Source organism: Pecten maximus, chromosome 11, assembly GCF_902652985.1.
Source record: "Pecten maximus chromosome 11, xPecMax1.1, whole genome shotgun sequence".
NCBI classification, from domain to species: domain Eukaryota; kingdom Metazoa; phylum Mollusca; class Bivalvia; order Pectinida; family Pectinidae; genus Pecten; species Pecten maximus.
In genome coordinates, this window is record NC_047025.1 from 7853952 (window position 1) to 7874469 (window position 20518).

The following is a 20518-nucleotide window of genomic DNA, read 5'->3' on the forward strand; positions in this document are numbered from 1 at the left end:
AAAAGACAATTGGGGGAACTCTATCAATCCCTAGTGTTTTGGGATGCAACTGTATTGAAAGTTTCGAAATGAATTTTTGCGATTTTAAAATGGAGGGAAAAGGACATTTCTTAGAAATGATTAGGGCAAATTTAGAATGGGGTGAATATATTTTGTGTTGCTCATGACGAAAATAACCAGTGTTACAATATCAACATTTTCTTGTCTCACCAAAGGGTTGCAACAATTTAGGGCGTTCTCAAATCACAACATTTACATGATGTCAACAATACAATCACGTCAACATTGCATGCATAAGCGAATCATTATATCAGAGAAAAGCAAAGATTTAGTTCTGTGAGGGGGATCGAGACAAGGGGATTTTAATGCTTGGAATAAGTTTCTTAAACTGCATAACACTTCACAAGTCTCATGTTTGTCAATTTAAGAATGTTTCCCCATTGTTTGAGTCCGTTCAGATCCCTTCAGGTTTAGATCCCATCTCTCATGCGCCCTCAAAGGGAAAGAAAAATTGTATAAAGCTCCCTCAGGACAGAGAAATGACAAAGAAGGGTTCACCAGTATAACGTATCAAGTTACATTGATGCAGAATTCATAAAGATGATCTAAAACACATTAGCTCCACGATGCTTGCCATAGAAAGTGATGTACAGAAATTATCATCAGTGTAATCATAATTTAATAAAATGATTCGAGCGCAAACATTTCTGAAATAAGATGCTTATATATTTACATCGATAGTATATACATTATACTCTATTATCTCAGATGAAGTACCACCAGTATTTACCTACTGTCCCCGTGATCTGTCCGTAAAGTCCGCCAAACAGCAGGAGAGGGTGTTATGGCAGAAGCCAACGGCTGAAGACAACATAGGCATGGGATCCATGACCGGAACACACCGATCAGGAGAAGAGTTTCCCCAGGGGATGACTATTGTTAACTTCACAGCTACAGACCAGGCCGGAAACAGGGCCTACTGTAACTTTACAGTACATGTCTATGAAGGTCAGATATAGTTTTGTATTCATTTTATAGTTATATGAACATAATTAAAAAATGTAGGAAAAATAACCAAGCAACATGAACATAATTAAAAGATGTAGGTAAAATAACCAAGCAGCCAGGCAATGGTAGAATATACTTCTTGGGAGTCTGACTTCAGAAATTCACATATTACATTTACATATGTATTTATTTTATTTAACATAATCTTTCAGACAAGAAGTCATGTGAATTCCCAGAGATGAACAACGGGCTGTTTGTCTGCAGCACGAACCCAAAGACACACGTGGAGTCCTGTTATGTTGTCTGTGAGAAGACCTTTGCTGTCAATCCGTTAGAGCTCTTCAGACAGTCCTATAGCTGTGACGACACTGAGGTCCTTCAGTCTCTCAAAGATATCCTCAAGCACCAGCAGGGCTGTCTGAGTAAGTTCAATCAACAATCACTAAACTTCGATTTGTAGCCTGCAAGCTAGTCTGATGCAGACCTAGGGTATCCCCAAACACTTGCAAGACCCCTGAGTAAGTAAGGTCAATGATATGTAATTGTGTAGCCAATGCGTAGGCGAATCTGCTGCGAACCAAGGTATTCTCGAACACCAGGAAGACCTCTAAGTAAGTAAGGTCAATGATAAGTACATTTGTAGCCTATCTGTAGGCGAGTCTGCTGCAAACCAATGTATTCTCAAACACCAGGAAGAGCCCCGAGTTATATTAGTAAGGTCAAATATAGGCACATCTGTAGCCTTCAGGTCAGTCTACTGCAGACTAAGTTCCTTCAATATTTGCCTCAATAAGCCTTATGTGAAACCTTCCTCAATTAGTTTCATACTTGTCCTATTAACTTCACCTCAAAAACTGCATCTCAATAAACCTCATATGCTTTTCTCACTTAAGCCTAAAATTATCCTTTTCGTTTTTCGGCTTTTACAAACCTTCTGTCACTGTCAAAGCATATACCCTACCACTATACTAAAGAAAAATCCCCCTATTCTGAGCTAGTAAGGTGACCTATACTCTCTACTTTTACGATATCCCCTCCTTTGCAAAGTCTTTGTTCTCAAAGACAATCACACCAAGTTCTTTAGCTACAAGAAGGCCTCTCAATCTTGTATGCCTTATACATGGTCAATGGCACAAATCTGTAATAGGAAAGCAGAAATAAACAAGAGGCCCATGGGGCCTGTATCGCTCACCTGGTTGAATTAGACCAAATGTCAAAATAATGTTCATATTCAATTTGTTTTATTTGTAAATCTCAAACAATGCTATATATGGTTATAGTATGGGAATCGGAACTGCTATAAAGATTAATGAAGTCCAGACTATCTAAGGTATGAAAGTCCTCAAGAATTGTTTTTAGAGCATGCATTCATCACTTTATTACTAGTAGCAATTTAAAGGAATTACCTCTATTTCCCCTATGGGGCCCCGCCCCTTTGGCCCCTTTGGGGTCAGAGTCACCATTTATGCAAAATCTGTTCCCCTTCCTCCAAGGATGTTTCTGACCAAATTGGGTTCAAATCCATTCATAACTTAATAACTAGTAGCGATTTAAAGGAATTACCTCTATTTCCCCTATTGGGCCCCTCGGGGGTCAGAGTCACCATTTATGCAAAATCTGTTCCCCTCCCCCCAAGCATGTTTCTGACCAAATTGGGTTCACATCCATTCATAACTTTATGACTAGTAGCGATTCAAAGGAATTACCTCTATTTCCTGTATTGGGCCCCGCCCCTTTGGCCCCTTTGGGGTCAGAGCCACCATTTATGCAAAATCTGTTCCCCTTCTGCCAGGATGTTTCTGACCAAATTGGGTTCAAATCCATTCATAACTTAATAACTAGTAGCGATTTAAATGAATTACCTCCATTTCCCATATTGGGCCCCGCCCCTTTGGCCCCTTGGGGGTCAGAGCCACCATTTATGCAAAATCTGTTCCACTTCCCCCAAGGATGTTTCTCACCAAATTGGGTTCAAATCCATTCATAACTTAATGACTAGTAGCGATTTAAAGGAATTACCTCTATTTCCCATATTGGGCCCTGCCCCTTTGGCCCCTCGAGGGTCAGAGTCACCATTTATGCAAAATCTGTTCCCCTTCCCCCCAAGGACATTTCTGACTAAATTTGGCTCAAATCCATTCATAACTTAATGACTAGTAGCGATTTAAAGGAATTACCTCTATTTCCCCTATTGGGCCCCACCCCTTTGGCCCCTCAGGGGTCAGAGTCACCATTTATGCAAAATCTGTTCCCCTTCCCCCAAGGATGTTTCAGACCAAATTGGGTTCAAATCCATTCATAACTTTATGACTAGTAGCGATTTAAAGGAATTACCTCTATTTCCCCTATTGAGCCCAGCCCCTTTGGCCCCTCGGGGGTCAGAGTCACCATTTATGCAAAATCTGTTCCCCTTCCCCCAAGGATGTTTCAGACCAAATTGGGTTCAAATCCATTCATAACTTAATAACTAGTAGCGATTTAAAGGAATTACCTCTATTTCCCATATTGGGCCCCGCCCCTTTGGCCCCTCGGGGGTCAGAGCCACCATTTATGCAAAATATGTTCCCCTTCCCAAAAGGAAGTTTCTCACCAAATTGGGTTCAAATCCATTCATAACTTTATGACTAGTAGCGATTTAAAGGAATTACCTCTATTTCCCATATTGGGCCCCACCCCTTTGGCCCCTCGGGGGTCAGAGCCACCATTTATGCAAAATATGTTCCCCTTCCCCAAAGGAAGTTTCTCACCAAATTGGGTTCAAATCCATTCATAACTTTATGACTAGTAGCGATTTAAAGGAATTACCTCTATTTCCCCTATTGGGCCCCGCCCCTTTGGCCCCTCGGGGGTCAGAGTCACCATTTATGCAAAATCTGTTCCCCTTCTGCCAAGGATGTTTCTGGCCAAATTTGGTCAAAATCCAATAAGAACTTTTTGACTAGTAGTGATTTGAAGCAAATGTTGACGGACGACGGACGGACGGACGACGGACGGACGACGGACGCTGCGCCATGACATAAGCTCACCGGACCTTCGGTCCAGGTGAGCTAAAAATATTGTACTTGCACTTGGGCTCAACTTCATTGACCTCTTAATTCTTTCTGGACAGTCTTCTGCCACTAGCTAAAAAAAAATCCAATAGCCTGAGCTTAAGTAAGCCGTAACCCTCACAACCCTACTGACCATATTGGACTTCAAATGATAAATGAATGGCAGAGTCCACTAAAGTTTCGTAGGGTTGAAAAGGTTAAAATCATTCGTCTATATGTTTCATTTTAACATGGCTGTGTGTCTGTTATAGGTGTTGAAGTACCATCCGTAGTTACACAAGAGTTTACCATGTGGTTCAAGGGTCCTTGTGAATCAGACGACCCTGATCTGGAGGATGAACTTTATCTGTCTGTGATACAATACCTAAAAGTACACACGCCCTGCTCCTCTCGCTTCTGTCACTTCAGCAACATCACCATCGAGTGTGACTACGATACCAGTGTGGACCGCAACAGACGCAGCTACATGGAGAGCTTGCTTTTTATGGTTCGCTGGAACGTCACCATTGACAACGGGTAAGCAGGGTGTTCAGTTGAATTTAGTACACATACTTCACATTCTTTGGAAATCCAATTATGAAAATTGTGAAATTAATTGAATTACTGGACTATTGCACCTATACAGATTTTTGCAGTTCTTTCGAACTATTTTCTGTTACTTCCGTTGCTTTATATGTGTCGACACTTTTTGGCCCATAGCAACAACACTGACAAGTCCTAGAAAGGACGAAAACAACTGTATGATGCATATTCATTTAAGTTTGGTTGTACTGTTTAGAACAACTTTTAATTTGTATTGAATGTATAAATATCTTCTTTGTACAATCTTGCATATCGTCAACTACTTTTGACATGTTTTAAAAACACGTACATGTACGTGACACCAATAGTTATGAAGATCAGATCAACGAAATCGCCAAAAAGTTCTTCGAAATGTAATTCATGTGAAAGTTTGGTAGAGGCGGTCTAAGCAGATTAGACTGTATAGTATGACTTAATGTTTTTCAGGACGGGTTTTCCCGAGGGACAAGTAAGGTCTATCCTGCAGGATATTAGACTGGAGTTGGAACGCCTCCTGCCCGGTCTTCAGCTCCACCTCGATGATCACCAATACATGGCCGTCCGTAAAGTTGAAACATCAGATCTCATTTGGAGCTGTCGTCAGGGCGAGATTTGGAATCAAGATGGATGCGGTAAGTTTTAGAAGTTATGCAGAATTTCAAAAGTTGATATGAAAAAGGAGTGAGCGTCCCTACGATATAGGCGGAGCTGACAGATAGTAGTAAAATTATCAAAGTATGACATTCGTAAAATAGAAACAAGATACTGTTGCCATGTAATATAAGTATTTTCTGTTTTCTTTGATTTGTATGCAAAATGTTTCATTACAATTGTTTCCCTAGAATGCAACGGAAGAAAATTCTAATTCTATTTTCTAACATAATGCTTCCATTTGCATTGCAGTGGCCTGTCCTCCTGGTTCGCGTTACATGTCTGGCTCCAATCCCTACTGTGATATATGTCCTTCCGGAACTTATCAGCCCTTCGATAGACAGGAAGATTGCTTCCCCTGTCAGGACGACCTCAATTCTAACCCTGGCACCACCGACTCAAAGCAATGTGAGAGTCCTCTTCTTTTCTTGCATAAAAGAACAGAATTTAGGAAATGTGTTAATTACTTATCTTGACGAAGTTCGTGTTGCCTTACAAACAGAAATGTTGTTTGCATGCCTTGTTCATATGTTGTTGATTTTTACTTACATTTTAATGATGATTTTTTGGCCACATTGGCAGATGCAAAGCTGGGCAAGGTCCTGCCTGGAACACTATTTTGTCTGTATCCTTGGATCTTGCTAGATCCGACTCACCGAAACGAAATCTTGGTCCTTGCATAAACAAAAGTACAGTGTCATAAGTTTTCTTCTCGTCTACTGAAGCTATCCTAAGGCAACTGCTTTCATAGTCTAGGAAGCAGGTTAACTTCACTTGTCAGAAAGCACAGCTAGATGGCCAGGTTATTGCTTTTCCCCAAATGGTTTTATCCTGCAACTACTAGAAGATTGAAGATTGGATATAATCATTTTTCTTATTTGCCTCCGTACCGTATCGTGGATATATATGGTTAAGTCTTTTGTACCTAATACACAGAGCATTGGCAGTGTTGGTTAGTTAGCAGCAGATGTCCTGGCTCATCACTATTTTGTTGGCTGGCGTGTTACAGTTTTGAGGAACGGGATATAATGCTCCAATCTTAGATACATACAATCCTCCTTTGCGTAATTTACTTTGTAGCACTTATTATCTTCCTCTTACCTCAGAATTTTAGTAAGACATAGACTATATGCCTTTAGCACTGCTGTTTGGTACTCCTTCTTAGAACATCATTACTTTGTATAGGTGAGCGCTTTCCGCCTGGTTTTTATTCAACAAACATATCTTTTTACCAACGTTATGCCTACAAGGCTGAAGGATTGCAGTATGATTATGGAACAAGAGAACTTGTGATGGCAAGGAAGAAGACTAAGCTTTCTTCTTTCTTCGGGAAACGTCCATATATTTATTGGGATTCGGCAACGTGGATGGCTAAGGGTTTCATTTCTCGTTTTCTCTTTAGTCGATCTTCTATTTCCCCTTATAAAGGAAATACAAGTGGCCATTCAGAAGGGATTGGGTATGGCAGTGACTGTTTTTAGCTGTGATTGACACATATCCAAATCCCTGAGGTTGGCATTGTGATTAAAGATTAAAGATTTCATTAAGCTGTTGCATCTGGTCGTGAGCTGTTTTCATCAAGCTGTTGCATCTGGTCGTGAGCTGCCTACATTTCTAAATTAGTCATATCTTCTTCATTGTTTTCTTTGTGTTTGATACAGTTAAGAAAACTGTTGTGCAGAGCTTCTAATCCTTAGACATCATCTCCCCCTTTTGGGGGTGTAACAGATTTGCAATTTGTGATTGTTTGCTGGGGTGGTTTAAGAATTTCCAATACTGCAAGACAATTTTGATTATGAACATATTGTTAAATGTTGCAAAGTAAAGTTTTTATGTTATATTTTCAAACACTTTTTTTAATATTTAAGATTTAATATTACCGTAGGTGTAAGACAGTTCTCCTCTCATATTTCCTCTTCATCCTCTATGGCCTATGGTTGCAATTGCATGAGTTTAGAGAGAGGAGGGAACACGTTATCTTTGAGGTGCTGTATGTAGTGGTTTGTCGGGATATGTAATCTTGATTGCACTCTTTTATATCATTAAATACTCAAATGATAGAGGTTAAGTATCCATACTAATGATGTTGTATGTATACGTTTTTTTCTAGAGACTCCGGTTTATAAATTTGAGATTATTGCAATAGTCATGCCTACGAAATAAACATTCAAGTAATTTGACAGAAGATAGAAACTAAGGCTTACACTGCATTTCACGCTCTTATATTTTACTTTAAGGACCATTTCTTATTTTCTTAACATCCCTTTTTGGTCTTAACCATCACTAACGAATATGCGAGAAACAAAACAGCGTGATGTAGTTAAGATATTCATTATTTGCCATACAAAATTTACATTTCGATCTAATACAACAGAAAGTGATTTTCCTAATTTGTCTTTGATGGAAAAAAACCTATGCATTTGACGTTTCCTTCAGATATGAGAAATTTCACATTTCTTCTTAAAATAGGTATTTTTATTTAAAGTATGTCCAATTAAAAACAAAATAAATATCTAATGTTGACCATTTGCCTATATAATTGTTTAAGTTCAAAGTGACTTTTAATTGATTGACCATTTACTTTTCTCTCATCAGGTTTTGAGGTGACTGCTCTGGACCAAATGAGCAAGTTTATAATCATCACAGCGTGTACATTTGGATTCGTGTTTCTTGGGATGGCCATTATCCTGTACTTCCAGTACAAACGCCAACAGAAGAAGTCACGTGGGCACGGGGGTCTAACGGCAGCCGACGCACAAAAATACGTCCCGCCGAATCTGTTTGTGCCACCAGCCCCACTGCCGAGGTTGAGTCCGGAGCCTACCCAACGAACGATCACCATTTCAAAACCAAAACTCACACCCTGACACCAAGTCAAAGTTAAAGCAGAGTCATCTTTACAGTAACCATGACTACGATGATATGCCGTATACTTCTACATTGTCCTCCCTTCACAATGGATCTGCCAGAACCGTTTACCAAAACGACTTTACAAATATGTCTCCACCGGGGAGTCCACGGATGTTGGGATCACCCATGACTGATCGAGGCATTAGTTCTCCTATGACCGATCGTGTCATGGGATCGCCCATTGGTGAACGGGGTTTAGGCTCACCTGTCACAGACCGAGCTATTTATAATGGAGACTTTAGAAACTTTTCTCCAACGCCACGGACCAATAGTCTGAGACATCCAAGGAGCCAGTTTCATATGTATGAAGACTAGTACAATTGAAGTCGCTTTACACAGGAGTACTTAACACAGGAAGTAGCGATGCACGTGACTCTTCTAACAGGAAGTAGGATAACACAGGAGAACTTTACACGGGAAGTAGTGTAACACAGGAGTACTTAACACAGGAAGTGGCGATATACATGACTCTTCTCACAGGAAGTAATGCAACACAGCAGAACTAAACACAGAAAGTAATGCAAGATAGAAGTTAATATGACTTGGATTTATTACACAATTTAACGAAATGCAGGGATACACTTTACAAATGTAAACTTGTATTGTTTACGTTTTTTCTGCTCAATGTTGAGTTGCGTTGTTAATGAGGATATATCAAAACCAATTCAAGAGCAGTCAATGGAACTTCTCTTTTATTCGTCTGAATTCTGTGGATGACAATGAATATTGCGCCCTCCAAGTGTGACGTGAAAGGGAGAAGTAACTCCTTTTTCGATTCATTTTCTGTTTGACAATAAATCTTCATGTGATGTGAAAATGGAGGTATATGATGTAACTTCTCTATGGATGCACGTGGATAACAATGGATACGGGTCTGTGTAAGCAAACAAGGTACACAACTCCTTAATACTTTACTTTAGAAATAAAACCCAATAACATGGATTCATCAGATATGGGTTTTTAGGACGCAAATCTTCTATGTACATGTATGTTTTAGGTTTGTCCTGTGTAAAGAGACAAAAACGATAATATTCCGTATCATTTGTGGCAGGATGTGTGTCGTTGCGCTGTGTGGTAAACACTATACCTAATCTCAAGTTTGTAAATACCAAGACTTAGTGACAATCACAGGTGTAACAAAATTGCTGATTATACCAAGAAATCCAGAAGATTTTCTTAAAGAATCATTCCTGAACATTTTTGTGTTGTCTTTCTTCTGGTACATATCAGTAGAAATTGCGTACAATATAATGCACATATTGTCTTTTATTGGGATTTCTTTTTTTTTCATATACCCATGAAAGAATGTTTCATGTGAAATTAAGACGGGAAAATGTCATTTTTATGAAAATGTTGGGGTTTTGAATTTTTTTAAAGGAATTACCTGAACCGTCAATGTTGATTTTGTCGAGAGAGCAGTATACAAAAGAACAATCTTCCACTCTTCCTGTTCAGTTGGGAGGCATGGTGTGTAGAAATCAAGCTGTTGAACATCAATTTACTATTAAAAATGAATTTTTCCTTGTTCCCATTATTTCATCAAACTGTTACAAAATTTGTTAAATTCATTATTGTTCCTATCAGGGTATGAATGTTATCAACTATTTTATGTTTGTTTTCTTACTCCGCCATTGGGTTAATCTTTCATCATTGCGGATTAATTAGGTAACTCTTTAATCCGTACAGATTAATTGGGTAACTTTAACCATCACAGATTAATTGGGTTACTCTTTAATCCTTACAGATTAATTGAGTAACTCTTTGATCGTTGCAGATTAATTGGGTTAATCTTTAATCCTTACAGATTAATTGGGTTAATCTTTAATCCTTACATATTAATTGGGCTACTCTTTAATCCTTACAGATTAATTGGGTTGCTCTTTGATTATTACAGATAACCGGGTATATTTAGCTCAGTATTAGACTTTTTACTAGTCAAGTTTAGTCTGCTGGTAAAACGATGTCTCAAAATAATGTTAAAGCTTCATGATCATATTGTTAATTTCGTTATCGAACCAGCACCTATGGTGTTGTGTACAACAATCAAGACAAAGGATGTCATTGGCACGGATCGCTTCTGTTGAAAAAAAACCTCTCATTTTAATTCCACCGATTCATAGTATCCTAACACAGTCATCTTTGAGAATGAGAGTTAACATGAGTTGTGTAACAAGATGTGACCATACATATTTTAAATGATATTTGCTCACTCAACATGTGTAAATGGCAACGCTTAAATTAATTGTAAAAAAAAAAAAAACAGAATTTATTACAAACCGTGCAACTGGTTGTTTTAGTGTGCATGTATTTTTTGCGGGTGCATACAGTTCTGGAAACATTTAAAGTAAAGCAATCAGTTGTTTATCGCTTTATATAAACAAGTTTCAGCTTAAGTTACTGTCTGGTGAAAGCATACTTGTTAAACGTTTCTGCTTTACAAAGTCCATCATCAAGAACGGTGTGATTACTGTACGTTGGAAAGTGGCGTAAAACCAGCTTAACACAGAAATTGGAGATGGACACGTGCATTATTGTAATTGAGAATTTAAAGTCGAATGATCTTAAATGTATATGTTACTTTGTTCCAAAAGCTTTCGTACTTAACGTGAAAATTAGCGAGAAAATTATACTTGATTACAGATGCTATTTTAGTGCATGTTTGCCACAGCGCTCGAAATTATTCACCCGACGACAGCCACGAGATGCATGTGTATCATTCGCATTTTAATATGTTGGCAGAAAATATTTGAATGGAAATTCTCAGTTTGAAATACGTACATAGACAACGTTGGAGAAAGAGAATAAGATTTCCCCAAATGTATCAATATTTGATGATATAGTGTTAAACTGTGAGAAATGGATACGTCAAAAATATAATTATTAAAGAACTTATTACTATTTGATAATTTTTACTTGGAAATGAATCCATTTTGCTTGTAACTTGTTTTATCAAACCTCAAAAAATTGAAATTGAAGCTTCTAATCGTTACATGTTTTAAATTGAGAAAGTCATTGGAACAAAGGGATTATTATGACCTCCCTGCAGTATCCCTGAGTATATGTGATTACTATGCTTTTTATTGGTGAGTGATTAATGTAGTCATATAATGTGTGGTAATAGTTAAGTTCCATGGTCTTGCATTTCTCTACTGCTACTGTTGGAAGTATGTGGGTATTTCTTTCAACAGCAACAGACCGTAAGCTATATTTGAAAAGCCTCCTAACCTTGCCTAAACGTTTATTTCCGTAATTGTACAAATGATGATTTGGTGTCGGTGTTCAGGATTCGTATATATTTTTGTCAGGTGTATGTGAAATTATCTTACTGGAAACATTTGTAGACATGACAGAGGGGTCTTCATAGAAAAGTATGAAAATATAAAATGGGAAATGTTGGCATTACGTTTGACGTGGATGCCCAGGGTGTTTCATATGTTGCGTATATCATTTTAAAATTCAAATTAGGAATATTTCATCAGATAAAAAAACGCATAATAATTTTTACATGAAAAAACATGTGTTAAACTACAATATACCAACATTCCTTCTTTGTCAGACTACGGTATTTCTTTACCTGCGATTGACCTTCCTCATCTTGTAAATGATCTCATACCTCATGTCATGAATGGTACACCACCACTTCTTCTAGGACACTGGAAGAACAAACATTATTACTTTTATTTGCACTATCTATATAATGATGGATGATGGCGCATTCAACTTTGTTTTTGTGTAATTTAATGTGTCGAATATGCCCATTCAGAAAAAAAAATAATGGTTTAAGATAGAAACCTATCTTTTCCAATCAAAGATGTTTAGCATCCTTATTGATCAAGGGCAGATTATGACAAATACATACATGATATCTATAGTCGATCTTTAATTAATTAGCTTGCTAAATACCTTTGATCCGATATAACAAAACATACAGTGGAACTTCGTTAACTCGAACTCGGATAACTCGAATACCCCGCTTAACTCGAAGTACCTCGCCGGTCCCGGCCGAATTCTCTCTTTATCTTAGTAAAAAAAACTCGGATAATTCGAATTCGGATAACTCGAAAAACTCGGATAATACGAAGTAAAAATTTGGTCCCAACAATAAAAATCCTACTTGAAATGTTCGAATAACTCGAAGTATAATTTTCGTCGATCGGTGGCAAACGCCGACATTTTTTTAAGAGCTAAATTCCGTTTGTTATACTGAACATATCGGCACTACTAACCTACATGCTATTATAAGTGTTTCATAAATTCATAAAAGAAATTGTCGGTTGAATCTTATAACAACAAGTCTTGGTGATAAAAAGTACTGCTTTCCTTACATCAGGTAATTTACCAAGACGGTCGCCGATATCAGTACACACGATAGTCAACAACTCATCTACCCGTTCGCTCAAGCGGAACTAATCTCTGACACACCGGTAGATCTACCCGGCTGATGTTTTTACAGGTGTAGAAATGACACAGTCACCGGCGCCTATTAAATCTTTAAACTGCTGAAACAATAGCGTAATTACTGCCGAGGTGTTCAGAGTACTACTGTAACGGTCAGTGCTGTCTATTAAATCGGATAAAACACCAACTCAGTTACAGTAACATTTTATACGCACATGCGCAGCCCAACTTCCGGTGCTAATACACATGGAAATGGCTTGGTTATCAATAAAAAGTAAGTAGGCCGATCAAACAGTATTTTATATATGTCCAATAAAAGGTAATGGTTCTGTTACGTTTTGTATGCAATCTGTGTTAAACTTAAACGGTTATTTGTTTTGACATTAATAACTTGTTATTTTGTCGAATTCCGTTTTATCGTTTACCTTTTGCAAACATGACTTGCACATCAGATCATTATTGAAGTGACTAAGTGAAAGAAACTTTATCGTGACTGTATATCGGCAAAACTACACCAAATTACAAGTGACATAACGAAACATTACATATATATTTACATGTATTGACCAGTCTTTACACTGATCTGGTGAGCGACGGAGCGAAGTTATTATGATTATATAATGTTGACAAATATTGACCAAACTTTTCACCAAAAACGATAACTCGCTTAATTCGAACACTCGGATAACTCGAAGTTTTTTCGTGGTCCCGTCGACTTCGAGTTAACGAAGTTCCACTGTATAACAAAGAAAATTTGAAAATGATTCTACAATTATGCACAGAACAATAGTTGTTACCAAATGGATTGTTTCGTGACAGACGCAGGCATTTTAATGGCGCATGTAAACTTTGTTCGGATTCACATTGATTAGAATATAAAAACTGCAAATCTAATATTTCGTTGCAATTTGCGATTAGAGCATTAATAATATGAATCTTTCTTCGTCATATGAGTATAGACGGTTCAGATTTACGACTACCTTCCGTGGTAACTAGATGTGAAGGCCCGAGTGGTGATGGTAACTAACACGGACATATCCAGTAAGGTGTGTAGAAGTATGTGAATACCTTTGGTGGTGATGTGACATGTAAATACGATTGATGGTGCTGTTTTGCGTAAGAAATTTACATGTCAGTTAGTCTTTGGTATTTAGAAAGTGGTGAACGAAGTCCAAGACGTTATTACTTTAAATGAAACTTTCAATGTCTTTGTCTCAACTATTGTATAATTGACATAGTTTACATAATTAGTAATTATTTTTAGGAATAATAAGACAAATGTTTCCTCCAAACGTATATATCCACTATTGCATGTTAATCTCTGATTTCTGTCTTCTTACATGGCACCAATCGAATAACATGCAACTACTTTAGCGTTGACAAGAATTTAAATTTTATGTATAAAAGCTTGGATTTCCAACATATCAAGGATTCGTATAGTCATAATTTGAAACTATAAGCTTCAAGTTGTAAATAAACTTGCCTTAGACTATTTGAATATTCATAACATCAATATGTAAAATAGTGTTCAGGTATTAGCATAATCATAGACGATTAAATGAGTCATATCAATATTTAAATTCAAATTTGAATATTCATGATATTGATATTAGAATGAAAATTTTGGATGTTCAATATTTAAATTTATACTACAGTGCAAACTACGTTTGAATATTCATAATATCACTGTTTAAATATTTATGCGTCTGTATGAATATTCATTTATGTAAATAACCTATCTAGGCCCACACTTTTGCCTGTACGATATACACAGGTTGCTGCCTCTGTATACATGTTGTTTACACATTGTGATACGTGCTACAAGGTCCATATGATGGCTTTCTGTCTTTGTTTATTGTTGATATTAAAACTGGTTGTGTCAATATTTATGTGCGTGATTTATAGGTGTACTTATTGAATATCATTTTTTTGCAAATGAAAAAAAGTGAAACTGTGCCATGAATATCATCTTCATTATAATCATTGAACATTAACAATAAAATTTGTCTTTAAGTTAACAGAGTTTTGTTGTTCACATAGTTTCCGTTAATTAATCATGTTTATATGTTAGACTGAAGTGTTTCATTGCAGCCGTTAACTATACCACGGCTTTGTATCGATCTCCATGGTAACATCATGTGGACCGATTAGTTCGGGGTAGTCACATATAGCCACGGGCATGTGAGAACGAGGACAGTGTTTTCTTATCGGTTGTTTGGTATCCTAACATCGATAGGGTAATTAAACGTTTAACTTATCGTGTTGTGTGTCTCAAGAGCTCTCATGATCAACACCAACATATCGTACATGAACCATTACCTATCAGCGCAGGTAGGGTGTAAGAATTGTACCTGCTGTCCCCATTGCATGATATCGTAGAAGCGACTAAATTTGGGATCTTATCTTTTCTCTTCTGTCTTAACAACTTTCTTCTTCCTAATGTCTCCCTTGACAATGCCTCACTTTTGGCCTTTAGTTGAGCGTTCGCCCCTGTGAGGAAGGCTTTGGGTTCTGTTCCCTGGCCGAGATATACCAGAGTCTTTAAAAATGGTAGTTGCTACTCCTGCTTAGCGCTCAGCATAATTGGAGTGGGACGACTGGTTCGCTCGTTGTCAGTGTAATGTGACCGGGTGGGGTGTGCTGCTGGGTGTCTTCGACAGTATGCTTCAGTGAGATAGCACTATAAATCGCCAAAAGGTCCGGCCTATCACAAGGAGACTTAACACGAACATACCGCAGCCTCCCAAAACACACATACGCTATCACCACACGCATGCATGTCGCACGCACGGGAGGCCGTCCTTAAATAACCTTAGCTGTTAATAGGACGTTAAACAAAATAAACCAATCCAAACCAAACCTATCCGCGCTTAGGCTCGAACAAGCGACAATTCGCTTTCATGGCAAGCATCTACCACTACGCTTACAAAAATCCGCTGGTCGGTGCTAGTAAGGTGCCTTTATATACGTTAGTATGTCAGTGTTTGTATTCACAGAATAATATGAAAGTTGCTAATAGATTTTAAATCAGAAATGACAGAACTCATAATCCATCAACCCATTCCAAATTAAGTTAATTTCATTAACGTTAGCCTTATCGGTATAGAAACAGCCCGAGAGGAGGAAATATTCACTAGCCACTCCGCGAGTGCTCTCAAAACGGAATAATTCCTTCAAAGTAAACTAACATTTACATCAAAAATGCATCGAAATATTACACAAGAAAATAAAAAATACATGTGCGATAGTGGCAAATAATATCCAACGGACAAGCTAATATCAAATTTAGGATCGGATGGGCGACAGTTTACTAAATAATGTAACAGATTAAAAGTATCACACAACTTACCCTGCTGACACTCGGACGATGTGATTGACCCCCACAGCAGCACGGGTATCTTGCATAACCGGATGTTACAATTTCCGGAATGAGTCGTAAAAACGAACAAGCGGAACGCAATTGCGTTACATTATATAGGATAAGCTGATTTCGCTTAAATAAACTGCAGATTAGGTTCATTCATAAGATACACAAACGTATCGATAGAATTCAATGCTGAGAACTGCTCCATTAAAACTATTGCTCTGTCAAATAAAAATCCTCGTATATACATACAACTGTATTAACAAATTCGGTCAACTAATATACGTCCTCACACCTTTCGGCTGTTCCCTTAGATCTACATTTGTACAATTCAAAAACAATGAACTGACCGCGAACTTTGAATGTGGGACCATTCTGGACATGACCATATATAGAAACATTTCAACAATTACCCAACATGCAACACCATATTGACATTACACCGCATATAAGGAAGTTTGCACCGAATATAAAGTTTGAATATAAAGGGAAACGCACCGCATATAAGGACATATCTACCGAATATAAGGACATAACTACCGAATATAAGGACATAACTACCGAATATAAGGACATATCTACCGAATATAAAGACGTATCTACCGAATATAAGGATGTGTCTACCGCATATAACGACATAACCATGCACCGAATATAATCATGTTTGATCACCTAAGACAGCTCTGGCGTTCCATAGGTTACGCATTGGTAAACTCACAGGTAGACATTTTCATGTAGACGCGCTCAAGTCCGCGCACGGCGTAAATTCATAAAGTAAAATACATGTAGCAGATATGATTACAACCAATAAAAACTTATAAGGCAACAACACCAGTCTCCTCGACTTGAAAACAAACCTTATACTTGAATGACACACGGGCATCTGAATCTGGTTAGTATTTATAAAAAAAATATTAGATTCTACCCCAACAATATCAACAAGGTGTAAAACTTGAATATTTTATTATTTTGCATGCATAATATGGTGTGAAGTAATTTCGTATGATCAGATGCAGGTGTATTTTACCCCCACAAGGGCCTGAAAATAGAGAATCTGTACATGTATGTTTGCAAATGTGCTAGAGCGTTTTAGACGTTTGTCGGGCTAGCTAAACATTCGCTTGAAACGGCACCCTTAAATGGTCCCCTCTGTTCCTTATATGTTAATCAAGATCTATTAAACGTCTAAAAATGCCCTTCACACAGTAGGATGAGTTCAAACAACACACATTCAAAACAAAATGATATATACATGTACATCCGGTGACATCCACCTTAACCAGTAACTCTCATCAACTTGTAAAAGTGTTTGGTTTTTTATATATATATATTTGGAATAAAGAAACACTCATTCTATCACCTGACTTAGGAATTGTATCGGGGATTTGAAATAAACAGCTGAGAAATGATCGGTGACGAAAGAGGAGACCTTAAGGAAGTGCTGATGATGGCGTTTTTGTTTAAAAAATAGCAGTGTAACATACAGACGTCAGTAAGTGTCATCTGATTTATATCATAATTAGTAATATCGTTATTAATTATGTCGTAATTTAATTCTTTCCATGCTCCTCCGTGAAAATAAACCTTCGGTGAGTGTATTATTTCCTGAAAATATTGTACCAGTGGTAGAATTTCACATATTTCATTAATTGCGATATTTGGATCTCATGATTACCTGAGATTGACATGAGACGAATCCATGAAATCGACAACGTAAGTTCCCCCAGTCGTCTGTAGGAGTTATGTCCCTTGAAATGGTACTGATTCGTATAATTTACTGTTTCCATTTCACGATATATATACAACAAATAAAGTATACAAAAGGGAATCAGAAACAAGTGTCAAGACAATTATATAAGCCTGACACCTATATAATTTACAATATTTTTCAATAGATAGAATATATGGAAACTTATTTAATAAATAACTTTATACCTATTCTTTGTTTTCTTATTCTGGTACAGAAGTTTAAAAGTAAAAAGGAAGGCAAAACGATTTTTTTTCTGAAACCACGACACAAAAGTGTGAACAAAAAGTTAACCAAAGAAGTCAATGTTTTTCGCCCTGTGCGACATTGTCGAAACCAGTCACCAAATGTTCTCGCGTGCTGGTCCTGTGATATTGTTACAGGAAAACGTACAGGTAAACAGATCGTTTAGATTTCAGTCATCTTCGCTAGCCAAGGCTTCTGATTACGTTACACTACACGAACCCTTGGCGGATATAGTCGTCAGTTCTGGCCCTCTAGCGGAGATTCAAAATTACCACTCTTTACGCATGAAATTTTCGACCAATCAAAACGAGCGTTACCGATTTACTTCATCTGAGATGTTTACAAACACACATGGAGGCTTATGTCATTTTGATGAGATATGTGATCAATGACTTAAATAGATTGATCAAACACTGCAAATGTTTCCCTAAGATAGTTCGTCTCTGTATATAGGTCAAATGCCATGACATAGTCGACATTGTAGCTCTGTACTGGGTGCCGCAATTTTTGTTTACTGCGAAACCAAGCCTGAACGTAAAACGCGATTTGATTGGGTGCCCTGGGATTCCAGGGCGCGACGGTTTGAACACGACTATATCCGCCAAGGGTTCGTGTAGTGTAACGTAATCAGAAGCCTTGGCTAGCGAAGATGGATTTCAGTATGCGTAAATACTTGGTGATTCTGTATCGCGACAACAGAACTTGACAGGAATTCGCAACTAATAATTTTGTATATAAGGATCGTGGACTTGGAATCTTTGCCAAGTCCCGAGATTGCACTATCTATTAAAAAGTAGATTTGATTACATTTTTTTATTTTTATATTTATATATAAATCTCGTTTCCATTTATTTTAATTGGTAAATTTGTGAGATACAAGCTAGTAATTGCAAAAATAATTTTATATTATATTCTCCTTAGTTTGTTTTGCATTAAAATTAGATTTTTTTTATATTTCTTTTATTTTTTAAACATTTTGCATGTTATACAACAATAGGTTACATTTCATAAGTACAATTATATAATTACTCGCTCACAATTTTCTTCATTCTCCCACTTGAACAGTTTAACTGATCACACTATAATTATGTTAGATCCAACCCACCTTACATTCACACTCGCATACAACATGAAGACATACAGAATCGGACAAAACACAAAGAAACAGCAGAACAAAAACAAAACACATATAAAAAGAGCTACAGAGAAAGGAAGAGAGAGAGAGAAGTGTGTGTGTGTGTGTGGGGGGGGGGGGGGGGGGGGGGGGGGGGGTGATGGAAAAGATAGGGAAGAGAGGGGGATATGAAGGTGAGAATAGGTCATACTTTCGGTTTATATATTAAAAAGGTAGATGTTTTATTTTCAACATTTTCGATCAGGCAAGTTCAACAAGTTTTAACAATTTTTTTTTCTATCCAATATTAAAACTTTGAGGTACTGTTCACCTTTACCATGAGCAATATACTTTTGGACTGTATAATATTCTTTTATTAAATTTACCAACGCCATAAAATTTAATTATTTATGAGCACACCTAGTTTATTACAGAAAAAAAATAGATCATTACTAATATTCCGCTAACTGGCTAATATTTTATTTTTTTATACCATAAAAGTCGTAATTGGAGGGTAGATTTATAAATTCATTATATTTGCCATAAATGGCTGAGTTGTATCGACTTGCGCAAGTCAGGTAAACAAGTGCGCAGGTGTGTCGACAAACGCGCGACCTGACATGATCTTCACGTGCACCTGCTCGTGCAGTTCACGTACAGGGACGGACGTTGACTTCAACGAAATTATACAACTCCAATCTCCTGGATTTAAAGAAACTCCTATTTGAACAGGTAAACATTTTACAGCATGTTACAGAACGCATTCTATCATAATACTGTAAAACATTTGATGATTTACGATGTCAAGTTGATCTAAACTGACGTTTGTCAGTGTATCAGTATAGAGGGAAGGGATTCGCGTTGTATGTCCGTGACGTCAAACTTACATGCATGAACATGGGGGTAAAAATAAGTTTTAAAAAATTATTCAGTTACATTTTCTAACATTTTAGTTTATTCTCAGATTGAAACATGAATCTCCTTTTAAATTACAGATGAAGACAAAAATGCTGAGATCAAGACAGAAAAAATAACGTGAGTCCCCCTGCATGTCTCCACTGTCCCACGAAATATGTACATCTGTCCGCTACACGTTCATACAGAAAACATGATTTTGGTATTTCTGAAGTCGCATGTCAAGTTTTGTAATGAATTTCATTGATACATTGGGAATGACCTAACGAACATGCGTCACTGCATGCTTTGTAATTGACGATTTATACGGTCATTTGTATTTAGTATGGTTGCGAGTTCGAAACCTACGTGGGACAGTTGCCAGGTACTGACCCGTGGTTTTTCTCTGGGTACACCGGCTTTCCTCCACCTCCAAAACCTGGCACGTCCTCAAATGACCCTGGCTGTTAATAGGACGTTAAAACAAATTCAGTAGGATACAGATAGTTGTTATAATCAGTTAAATTTCCCCCAATTATATAATTTCTTCCTGAAGTAAATAACTACGTATACGT

At 37.3% G+C, this 20518-nt stretch overlaps 1 protein-coding gene across 1 annotated transcript in view; it reads left to right on the plus strand.

The window, feature by feature from the left end:
- Nucleotides 1–9695, plus strand: part of LOC117337813 (low-density lipoprotein receptor-related protein 4-like) — a 170870-nt gene extending 161175 nt beyond the window's left edge. Inside the window, exons 23-28 of the mRNA XM_033898935.1 lie at nt 769–1008; nt 1221–1430; nt 4310–4574; nt 5067–5251; nt 5523–5678; nt 7866–9695. Coding sequence (XP_033754826.1) covers nt 769–1008; nt 1221–1430; nt 4310–4574; nt 5067–5251; nt 5523–5678; nt 7866–8137 — 1328 coding nt within the window. The 3' untranslated portion in view covers nt 8138–9695. The remainder of the gene's footprint in view (nt 1–768; nt 1009–1220; nt 1431–4309; nt 4575–5066; nt 5252–5522; nt 5679–7865) is intronic.
- The last annotated feature ends 10823 nt before the right edge of the window (nt 9696–20518 follow it).